The following is an 11,669-nucleotide window of genomic DNA, read 5'->3' as shown; positions in this document are numbered from 1 at the left end:
GCCAGTCCAGCTGCTGCACTGGAGCAGCCCAGAAGTGTGCCCTGCTGATGCTGCTGGTGCCTCCTGCCTCTGAAGCAAAGGCTTTGTGATTGTGCTGCTGCTCCCAGCACTTCCAGGAGCTTTCCTTGCCCTGGGATCTGGGAGCCCTGGATCTGAATCCCCTCCTCCATGCAGACAGGCAAGGCTTTGGTAGGATTTAATTCACCTTCATCGGGGCAGTTCAGACTGGAGGTGTTGAAAATGGTTATTTTTATAGCAAATCCTGATGAAGTGGTGACTCAGGAGTGAATGAACCCCTCTCCTGTGTGGAATTGCCAACCCCCAGCCTGTTTCCCTTCAGGGGGTGCTGGGGACAGTTGGTTAAACGGGGGATGTGTCTGAGCTGGGACCATGGTGCTGAAGGGCACATGTGGCTCCAAGTGACAGTTTTCCTGCAGGGCTCGGCCTTGGGATGTGGCTGAAATGCACATTACAAGATTTACGTCTCTTTTCTGAGTCACACATCTGCTCTATTTATATTTTAGTTGGTACTTGGAGCAATTTATAAAAGGGATTCCCAGCTCAGTTGCTGCTATTCCCTTGCAGTGTTTACATCAAACAGACCTTGTGTTTTTTGCCTCTTGTTTGCACCAGCTCCTGTCTCTCCCGGCACTCCAGACTCTGCCTCCATCCATGTGGGGCATCCCAAACCTTGTGGGGGCTGGAAGGGGCTGTACTGGGTGGGATGGTTGGGGACAGTGGCCACAGTCCCCAGCCAAAGAGCTGTTTGTGGGTTTGGACCATTTTCCTCTCAGCTGCTTTTCCACAGAAGTCTTTCAGTCCTGTGGGGTCCCTCTCTGGCATCCCAAGCAGAGGAAGCCAGTGGAGAAGTTGGCTCTCAGCTGGCTCCTGTCAGCTGCAGCTGCTGTGGATCCCCTGCTCCCCCCTGCACCCCCTAGACCCCCAGAGTACCCCGGGTGTCCCAGCCCTGGGGTGGGGGTTCCTGCCCTGCACAGCTCAGGGCTGCCACATTTCCTGTTCTTTTCTTCTTTCTTCTGCAAAATTCACGTGCTGACCTCAGGCCAGGGCACTTGAAGAGCCACAGCACATGGATACTTCTCAGGGCAGGGAAGTCAGGGCAGACAGGCACAGAAGTCCCATGGAGCTGTCTGGAGAGGAGAGGAAAAGCAAAGGGCACTTGTGTTGTAACTGGGGAGAAGGAGGGGGAGACTGTTTATCAGATATGGATCATTTCCTCCTGTTGGGAATAGCATCAGATCAGTATTTGTGTCCTGGAAGACTGAGTTATCTGTGAGCTGATCAGGAGAAGTTTGATACAAGACTCCTTAAGCTCTCAATCTGCTCTCCCAATCTGGTGCTTTACAAGGAACATTTTGGAGAGGACTTTTCCAGTAATGCATTAAATCAGAAATGTTTCTGAGACAGAGTGAAGAGAGAATCCTTCTGCTCTGAGCCTCTCTGTCCACCTCCCATGCACACATTGGGTTCATGCCATGGTGCTGATATTTCACTTGCTGAGCTGCTCAGCATATGAAATTCAAGAGCACTTTGGATTCTCCCTGGTGAGGTAAAATAGTACTGCAGAAGCCTTAAGAAATTCTGTGAGACCTCTGACATCTTGTCAGGAAGCCACAGGGACAGATGGGTCTTGGAAATTTTTAATAGGCTTCAGCCATCATTATTCCTTGGAAATGCATCCACTTTAAGGGCTTTTTTCTGATTTCTTTTTGCACAATTTAGATGGAAAAGCAGTGGAACGTGACTCTTCCGTTGGATATACACGAAATCGATATTCAGGGACCTGGATTTTTGACCATGCATTGAGATACACGTCCGGTATGTGATGGAAGGGTGTGAAAGTCTAACCAGGGCTCAGGGAGCAAAGGAAGCTCTGGAAGCAATGGGTGCATTGCCCAGATTCCAGCTGCAAGGCTCAGGAAAAGCCTGGCCCACCTGAGTGCACCAACTAACCCCAAACCTTCCCCACCTCCCCTCCTGCTGCCACAGCTGGGACCTGCATGACACACCCTGAGTGACAAGGACCTCACTGCTGGTGTCCAAGGCCACCTGGGCATGTTCTCTGCGAGGCCTTAACACACAGTGATGTCCTTCTTCCTCTTCTTCACCTTTCCTCCCCTCTAACAACACAGTGGCAAGTCACTCCTCCTTTCTCTAACATAAGGGCCTGTGGTGAGCTGAGCACACAGCTGTGGCTGCTGAGCTGTGGCTGCTGAGCTGTGGCTCTGCCTCAGGTCTGTAACACAGCTCCCTCACACCCTCCCCAAGTCCCTGTGCTCCTGGGCCACTGCTCTACCACCTGTGGGCAGAGGGTGAGTGCAGGTGTCCCCCTCAAAGCTGACTCCAACCTTCCCTGGGTTCCACTTGGGACCTGGCAGCTCCAGGACACCTGCACAAAAGCCCTGGCCTGGGACACATGGTCCCTCAGTTCCTGCCCCTGGTGTCCTGCACAGCCCCTGCACGAGGGCTGCAGCCTCTGCCGGGGTTCACAGTGCCCAGGGAAGGCACTGCACAGTTATCTGCACAGCTGACCTTCTTGGAGAGCTGCACAGTGCATTTATGTGCCATAGACTCTCCAGAGGAAGTAGGAAATACAATAAAAATGGGGGAGGAAATGCAGCCTAGAGCCCCTCACTGTGTTTGACCTGTTTGCACCAACTCACAGAATCACAGAATGCTTTGGGCTGGAAGGGACCTGCCATGGCAGGGACACCTCCCACTGTCCCAGGTGCTCCCAGCCCTGTCCAGCCTGGCCTTGGGCACTGCCAGGGATCCAGGGGCAGCCCCAGCTGCTCTGGGCGCCCTGTGCCAGGGCCTGCCCACCCTGCCAGGGAACAATTCCTAATTGCCAAGATCCCATGCATCCCTGCCCTCTGGCAGTGGGGGCCATTCCCTGTGTCCTGTCCCTCCATCCCTTGTCCCCAGTCCCTCTCCAGTTCTGCTGGAGCCCCTTCAGGCACTGGCAGGGGCTCTGAGGGCTCCAGCCCTGTGATTAACTCAGTGGCCTCCTCTGGAGCCATTCCAACTCTTCCCAGTGCTCCGTGTGCAGCCAGCACTGCTGGGATGTGGGTGGGCATCAGTCACATCCTGCTGTTGGTTCAGCTGAACCTCAGCTGTGCTCAGGGCTCCTGTTTGCAGGGCCCAGGGCATGGTGAGCTCTCATCTGCTGCTTTGGGGCTCCAGCTCCAAGAGTTCTCATAAGAGAATTGTGGAGGTTGGTGGTGAAAAGAATCAATCCTTGAGCATGGGAGTGAGTGAGGGCTGGCAGATGCTGCTGACCTGCTGAGAGCCCGGGTTTCACTAGGCAGCCTGTGTGGAGTGACCACAGGTGGTGACTGTCCCACAGCTGAGTATCTATATAAAACACAGTGAGCTAGGATAATAAAAATGCTCTGGAGCAGATCAGATACAGCCAAGTGCCTGTGCTATCAGAATATGGGAGCATTTTTTCACCTGGGTACTCTGGTGTATCGGACTGTGGCAAGTGGCCTCTTCCAACATCAGTGACAAAGGAGCCTCCCCAGCCCAGGACACAGCCCCAGGTGGTGCTATCAGTGATGGGCAGGGAGTTCAGGGCTCTGACACTCTAAGGGGGGTGATTTCTTCCCAAGTTGTAAGAATGGGACATGGGAAGGGGAAAAAGGACCGTGAGCATAGTGTGTTCAGACAGCACCCTGGGTTTGTTCCTGGCTAGAGCTCACTTTGAGTAGCTCCAGGTGAGTATTGCTGTGAAATGCATTTGGGAATGTTTATCTGGGTGTGTGTCAATGGTTTTGTTCTTGTTTGTGGCTCCTCCCTGAGTTTTGCTGTTTGGCATGGTCAGGAAAAGATTGTTTCAAGGTTGTGTGAGGAAAGGTGCATGGAAATGAAATTCTGCATTCATACCAAATTCATTCAGCCCTTTTTTCTCCCACCTCCTCTTCAGTCAAGTGATGCTCTCTCTCACCCTCTCCAAAGAGCACCAAGGGGATCCCAGTTCCACAGCTCTGGTGGACAGTTAAGAAATGCAGTGTATTCTGCAAATAAGAGGCTGGAAAGTTCACACTCTGAATTTATAGAGTGTGCAACAAAGTCAAGTAGGAAAAAAAGAGATTGTATCAACTCAAGTAACAAATCTAAGGAAATTTCTGTCTGCCTGTTCCATAACAAAAGAGTCTAAATTCATGGCATAACTTCATCATTACAAATGGTTCTCCCAGCTCTTTTCCTCTGGTTTCATTTCAAATGACTGTTTGCACATGTGTGTTTTCTGGAATTAGAGACACAAATTGAGAAGAGGGACTACTGTGGTCATGTGCTTTTCCTTAAAAAGGGCAAAAATTCTATTTGTATCTATTTGGTTTCCTCTGGGTGGATATTTACCAAATCTCTGTGGGTTTCTTGGGAAATTTGTACATTGTGCATTTCTTGAGAAATTTTGAAAACTCCAGGCCTCAAGATAACATATTGCCTTCTTTTTTCAGTTGGAAAGGATTTTTTCCCAGCTACTAGGAACTTACTGAAAAGTAATTCAAGGTTATTTCTGTCCATAGGAAACATTAGTCATTATTATAAAATTATAAGTCAGGCTATTTTGAGAGTGGCCCTTTCACGTTAGCAAAGTTAAAAAGATACACTGAAAATGTAAGTTCAGGGTAATATGCCAAGGAATCTTAAATAAGGCTGACAGACAGAATAGTGTCTGGGATAGTGATTTCCTGCATTTATCTCCATGAACCGTCCAAAAATTACTTTGCTGTCAAGTGCACCCTTTTGCTCGCAGTTTATGGACCAGTGTGCAGGGAGGCTGTTTTCCCTGATCTCTCATGGTGATGTGTGCTTCTCTCTCTTGTTTTTCAGGGTCTTACGAGTGTGGAATATGTGGGAAGAAGTACAAGTATTACAACTGTTTCCAGACCCATGTGCGAGCACACAGAGGTATCTCAGTCCTGCTGCAGTCTCGGGAATCCTGGGATAACGCAGGTTCAGGGGATGGTCAGGCTGAGCTCAGGGCAAGGTTCTTCCCCCAGAGGGTGCTGGCACTGCCCAGGCTGCCCAGGGAATGGGCACGGCCCCGAGGCTGCCAGAGCCCCAGGAGCCTTTGGCCAGCGCTGCCAGGGATGGACAGGGTGGGGTTGTGGGGGGGCTGGGCAGGGACAGGAGTTGGATATCTGGATGATCCTGGTGGGTTCCCTTCAGGATATTCTGTGATTTTAGGTCTATTTTCAGGAAGGTCTTGAAGGTTCTCTGCTGCTTCCCTGGTCACCAGTAATTCTTCTCTGGGCTGTCCCACTGAGAGGGGCTCAGTGGTAAACGTTGGGGCTGTCTCAGCTTTATGGCTCTGAACTCCAGCAATATTTCTCCCCAGGTCAGGAGCAGCTCCTGTGTCCAGGGCAGTATTTACTGCCCAGAGCTGTCGAGGGCATCCCTGTGTGCAGGGGCAGCTCAGATCACAGAGTTTTGCTTGGCAGGTCCCAGTGCCAGCAGTGTGGTGGTATCTCCCTGCGGTGCTCTGTGCTCTTGCCCAGCTGGGAGTTCCATCCACCCCTGAGAAGTCAGCCTGGGAGGATATAAATCAGATATGGGCATTGTGACTGCTGCATTTTTATGTTCAAATCAAAATGCTCGTTGAGCTGCCCCTGTGCCCCTTGTGTCAGCTGAGGTCACTTCCCAAATGCACTGTGTGTGTGAAAGGTCTTGTGCTTGGTCAGGAGTGTCTTGATCTGGGTTTTCTGTAAGACTGAGCAATCCAATGTTGCTTAATTGCAGAAGTGTGAAAGTTTGAGGTGGTTTATTCAATCAAAGTGTAGTTTGCAGGATTTGGAGCTCTGAAATACCAAAACAGCAGGGACTGCAAACCAGCTCCTGAGCATTTCTCTGGGTTTGTCTCCTGTCCCTGAGGCGAGCACTGGAGTCACTGTGCCAGGCTGGCAGGAGCATCTGCTTTAGCTCCTCAAGTGTAACCAGTAGTTGAAAATCCAGGAATGATGAAGGCTAATATTAAGTTTTAAATGCTCAAACTCTCAAAGGTCAGCACAAGCACAGCTGAGAAGTGTTCAGAGTTTGTCACAGTCTCATAACAGATCCTTAATTGCATGGTTGCATATTCCTTGTGTGCTGTTTAATATCACAGAGCTGCTTCTGTACTTCTGGATACACAGAATTGTTTTTCCATGCTGGTATTTCTTTTCTAAATACCAACAAAATTCCTTAAAGTCCTTTAAATGTAGCTTCAAGTAGCTTCACTCTGCAGCTTAAGGAAAAAAATCCTAAAATAACAGGGATATGCTTCACCATTACATCACAGCATTGCAACAATTTTGCAATAATAATTGTAGTATTTAAATGTGGGACAAGGATTGCTTTTATTTTACTTCCCCAAGCACCATGGGATCTTTGATTCAGCTGGAATTTTAGGAGCTCTGTTAGTATGATGTCACCTCCTAGTGTGTGATCTAATTAATTTGTATTCATTTATATTTTGATAATAAAATTAAGCAATATATTAAATTATAGGGGTGCATCAACATACACCTGTACATTTGATATCCATAGTTTTGACATGAACTCAGTGGAAACATGACTTTACCTTTTGCTTCCAAGGTCTTTGTCATGTGTAGTTGCAGAAGACGAAAATTTTCAAAATTCTGAATGTGGAAATTTATCACTAATTCTCACATCAGTGATGGAGAAGCAGAATTTATATCTGTGATACTTAGAAAGTGTTGGTTTCTGTTACTGTAAGTGGATTCGTGTAGTAGTTACATTTAAAGTGCATTTGAATTGCTTTAAGACAATAAAAATACAAATGAGTTATTTATTCATCTACACTCTTCAGCAAGAAATGAAACTGCAAACATGATGCAGTTCTGGCAGTGGGATTCTCCCAGGGAGCTGAGGCACTGGGCAGAGTGTGCCTGGCTGCAGTGAAAGGTTAAGGATGGGTAGGAAAAAAGAAGGAAGGATTTTTTGGAGGAAAGCCCTGTGTGGTATTATCCAGTGTGAGCTGTGCATGGACTGGACCAGGAATGGTGCTGGGATGGCAGAAGACTGCAGGAATGAAGGGGATTTTTGTGAAAGATGCTTTTATTGCCCAAGGCTTCACAGAGGAGAAGGGGCTGGTGCTGCCCCAGGGGACAAACAGGATAACGTGGTGGGATGGCTGCACTGAGGGTGTAACCCTGCACGTTCCTGTTCTCCAGTGATCTCCAGTCTGTGTCTCAGATCCAGTGCCAGGGCACTGGCAGCCAGCTCTCCCAGGGCTGCTTTCCTCGAAGCACTGCAATGTGAGCTCTCTTGGCCCAGTCCGTGCAGTTCTCAGCTGCCAGAAACTCCAGTCCTGAATCTTTCAGTCATTTCTTTCTGGCTGGGCAGAAAGGGAGGAGCTGGACTGCAGTGGCAGAACCTGGATTCCCTCTTGGCAGGATGGTGCCAGCCATGGTTTTCCCAGGGTCTGGCCAGCCATCAGTCACTTAACATCTGCCTTTCCCAAAGCTGGACTGATCCTGGGAGACTCCCAGCTCAGCATCAGAGGAGCTAGAACAAACTGAGTCCCTTTTCTTCTCTTTAGGTTTTTGGTCCATTCCAGCAGCAATAGCTGCTGTTTGTGATTTGCTGAAGGACACACCCCATCCCAGGCCTCTGCTCTCTGCTTTTCTGTGTCACTAATACCCCCTGTCATGGTGCTGTAGGGGACAGAGCAGGAGACAGAAAAAGCTCAGGCCAGGAGAGAGCAGAGGAACTGGTGTTGATCTGCTTTGGACCTCTGTGGCAGAACAAAACATTTGTGTCATCAGCCTGGCTGTCACCACTCAGTGACACAAAATGCAAGGTTTGCGGGCCCCTAGTTGTCCTTGCTTTGATCTGGGTTATTTCTGAGCTGGTTTCTGTGTCCAGGGCCCACCTGAGCCTTACAGCAGGGGGAAGGTCTGTAACCCTCTCTGCTCGTGCAGTCAATCCGTCCTTATCCACTGCTTGTTTTGCCCTGTGCAGAACTTGCTGTCTTCTCATCCTTTGAGCTGTTCATTTCCACATGAAGAGTTTCGCCCTGGCAACATCACATTTTTCTTTGCAATGAGCATTTTTTTGAGAAATTTTCTGGATTTTTTTATAGCTGCACCTGCCTCCACTGCAGCTCTCTGTGGCAGACAAGCTGCGTTGGAGGTGACCCGTGTTCTTGAGGCTGATTTCTTTTCTTGTCTGCCTTCAGAATCAGGGGAGTTTATGTTATAAAACAGGGCATTTTCTTTGTTTATTGAGCCTTCCCTGTGGTGCTGAACATTGGCTGGAGAATTTCAGGCAGCGACCGCTCTGGCAGTTTGCAGAAGGGCTGAGGCAGCTCTGCTTCAGGACGTGCTGCCTTGCAGGAACAAGTTCCCATTCTGCTTTCCCCCGAAAGCCGAGATCCAGGCATGGAAATCCCCGTGTAACGGTTCTGCAAAGAACCAGAAACGTAGGTAAGAAATTTCCCCGCTATGTTTCATCGAGGGACAAAGGAAAAGGTTGTGTTCCTTCCCCTTTGCCTCCCCAAAACTCACAAATAAAATAAAGAAGAAACCAAACAAAAAAGTTATGTTGTGGAGCTGAAAGGCTCCTTTGTGAGCTGCTCTGCAGCCCTGCAGGATCCCGGCTCCTTCTCCTGCTGGAGTTCAGCTGGAGCGGAGGGGCTGCGTGTTCCCGGTGCCGATGGAAGGCTCTGTCCCAAATGTTACTGCTTCGCCTACACGCAACCCAGGGCTTAAAAATGTTTTGCTTACAGTGCTTTTATTTTAGCTGTGTGGGGTTTTTCAGGTCATTAAAAGGTTTGGATTGCCTTCAGGAGTTAGTCAGCTAGGAAGTTCTGCTTTGTACAGTTGGGTCGTGTTTAAGCAACATGAGTAGCAAAGCATCTGCATGTTTTGAGTCAGGAAAATTATTTCACTTTTAGATAACTCCAAAAAAAAAAAAGGGCTGAAATTGCTTTATTAGACTTTCAAACAGCAAATTTATAAACCTCTGGGCTGAGGCCAAGCAAGGAAAATTTGTACCCAAAGGAGAATTCTTCCAAAAGCAAAGAAAGAAAATAGCAAGGCTCAAGTTTAACCCTCGCAGGATATATCGCCTCTAACCCAAGAATTGGTGGAAGTTCTCTGTTTCCAGATAAGCTTTTCTGGGCTGACTGATGATTTTGCTCAAGTTGTTTTTCATTATTATTTATTTACATTATAAGTTGTTGCATTGCCTCCCTCCAAGCCCCTCAGCTCTCCATGTCCTCCCCACAGGACTGTGCCAGCCGAGGGCTGAGCTGCCCTCACCAGAACAGATCCTGGATGCTCTGAGCAGGGCTGGATTCTTTAGGCCAAGTTTTGAGTTTCACCAGTTAAAAACTTCTCAAAGCTTTTCAAGTTTCAGATTAATGTTTTCCAAGAATGGGTTCTGCTCAATTCAAAAAATATGAAAAGGAAGATGACTCATTCAAATGGTGAATATGGAAAAATGCTTTTTTCCAAAGTGCACATTTTTTGGAGTCTGAGTTAAAGTGGTTCTGTCGCTGAAAGGACTTTGAGGTGAGGAGTAGAAAACTAGTAGAGGAATAACCATCCCTGAGGAGAGATGGTGTTCCTGAGCCATGGAAAGTTGAGGTTCATTTGTTTATTTGTTACTGAGAGTATCACATTATTTTGGGGAGGTTTTTTGCCCTCTGCCCTGCATCTCAAGATCCATTTTCCCGTGCACATTTCCCAGTCTGCAGCAGACACTCATATGAGATGCAGAAAGCTTCTTGGGACAGAGGAGTTAACTAGCCCGTTTTCCAGCTTCCCTGCCCACCTCCCTATTCTTACTGACTTTTGCAACTTTCTCAGAAATTTGTCTTTTGTTTCACAACTGGAATTACTTGGTCTGACCTCAAAGGTGATATGGAGTGGGCTGTAAGGGGATTTTTAGTTGGTAATTTTTAAATTCATGAATACTTTAAGTCTGTCTATGACTAAGAGTAACAACATTTCTTGACACAGTTCAGAAATGGCTGTTCCTCAAATTTGCGTGTTGCCTGATTCTTGTTAAATTTGACTAAAGTACTTTTTAAAGCAATTTAAATAGTGCATATCTTTTATGATTTGTTCATGCTGTTGCTTGTGAACACCAGGACAGCATTTTGCATAAATCTATTGTGCCATAGCTGCTTTTCCTTGAATGATGGGTGAGAATTCAAACAAGTAGCAGCTGTGGAAAAATCCTGGGCTTTGCTGTCGAGGTTCTGCAGTATCACTGAGGGTTTCTGATCTGGCCTGAGTTTATGAAGTTGTGCTAAATTAATTGTGTTGCCTAGAAGAATGATCTAATCAGGCAGGTTAATCAAGTAGAAATGTACAAATTCACAAACTCACAATCATTTGTTTTTATTATTTTTAAGAAATAAGGGAATTAAAGGCAAACAGTGCTCATTACTTAAAGTTGAAAATTTTAAATTCAAAAACGCTGTGCCATTCTGTAGCTGTGGTTTCCAGTGCAGTGTAAGCATCATTCCAACAGACATATGGAATATTTTGCAACGCATTTACGTTATTAGATAATGTGACATACAGTATATGTAATTTAGGATGAATATGAAACACTTCAAACTGGCTTGGAAATCCTAATTGTTTATGATACTTGACTTGTAACTTTGGGGTTTGTTTTCCAGCTCACAGCTTTGCCTGTTGCATTCATTTAGGGCTTGAACATGATCTCTGCTGTATGCTTCTTGCAGTCCCACACACGACAGTGGAGGGAGCTTTCTCTCCCTTCTTTTCCCATCTGCCTTCAGTAATAGAATCTTCAGGATAGAATCACCCTGCCTTCAGGATAGAATCACCCTGGGGGAATTCTTGTGGCCCATCTCTCGTGGAGGCTTTGCCATCACTGCCTGTGGAGGGCAGGCACGGTGGTGGAGCCGGCTGTGGCAAATCCCGCAGGAGCTCAGCTGGGTGCACTGTCCACCGTTCGCTTTTCTGGGTTCACAGCACTTGCCTGTTAAAAAATTGTGTCCAAAGGATGCCATGGAGCTGCTCTGAGGGCTGGAGCCCTCTCCTGTGGAGCCAGGCTGGGAGAGCTGGGGGTGCTCACCTGGAGAGGAGAAGCTCCAGGGAGAGCTCAGAGCCCCTGCCAGGGCCTGAAGGGGCTCCAGGAGAGCTGGAGAGGGACTGGGGACAAGGGATGGAGGGACAGCACACAGGGAATGGCTCCCACTGCCAGAGGGCAGGGCTGGATGGGATATTGGGAATTAGGAATTGTACCCTGGCAGGGTGGGCAGGCCCTGGCACAGGGTGCCCAGAGCAGCTGGAGCTGCCCCTGGATCCCTGGCAGTGCCCAAGGCCAGGCTGGACAGGGCTGGGAGCAGCCTGGGACAGGGGAAGGTGCCCCTGCCCATGGCAGGGGGTGGAACGAGATGGGCTTTAACGTCCCTTCCAGCCCAGACCATTATATGACCACGAGCCCTTGTTGGCCATGTCTGCCCTCGCAGCCCCGGAGAGCCCCTCAGGGCCCGCTCCGTCCCGTGAGGGGCCGGGCAGAGCGGCGGAGAGGAGAGCGAGGGAGCGAGGGGGGCGGCGGTGGGGGCCGGGCAGCGCGGCCGGCGGATCTAAGCGCTGCTTTTTCTCTTTGCCGACACCGAAGCTGCCTCAGGGGAAGGAGCCTCACAAGGCAGTAAGTAC

General features: G+C 48.6%; 1 protein-coding gene across 11 annotated transcripts in view; it reads left to right on the top strand.

Annotated features, from left to right (window-relative positions):
- Positions 1 to 11,669, top strand: part of ZNF618 (zinc finger protein 618) — an 84,615-nt gene that overhangs the window by 17,232 nt on the left and 55,714 nt on the right. For 9 of the 11 annotated variants that reach the window (XM_031059274.1, XM_031059276.1, XM_031059272.1 and 6 more), the window contains exons 3-5: positions 1,741 to 1,836; positions 4,858 to 4,934; positions 11,622 to 11,661. In XM_031059274.1, coding sequence (XP_030915134.1) covers positions 1,741 to 1,836; positions 4,858 to 4,934; positions 11,622 to 11,661 — 213 coding nt within the window. The remainder of the gene's footprint in view (positions 1 to 1,740; positions 1,837 to 4,857; positions 4,935 to 11,621; positions 11,662 to 11,669) is intronic. The other 2 variants (XM_031059277.1, XM_031059273.1) reach the window with 1 other exon arrangement.

Source organism: Geospiza fortis, unplaced genomic scaffold (genome assembly GCF_000277835.1).
Source record: "Geospiza fortis unplaced genomic scaffold, GeoFor_1.0 scaffold85, whole genome shotgun sequence".
Classification (NCBI taxonomy): Eukaryota; Metazoa; Chordata; class Aves; order Passeriformes; family Thraupidae; genus Geospiza; species Geospiza fortis.
The sequence above is the reverse complement of the archived record's forward strand: the minus strand, read 5'-3'. Positions and strand labels throughout refer to the sequence as shown.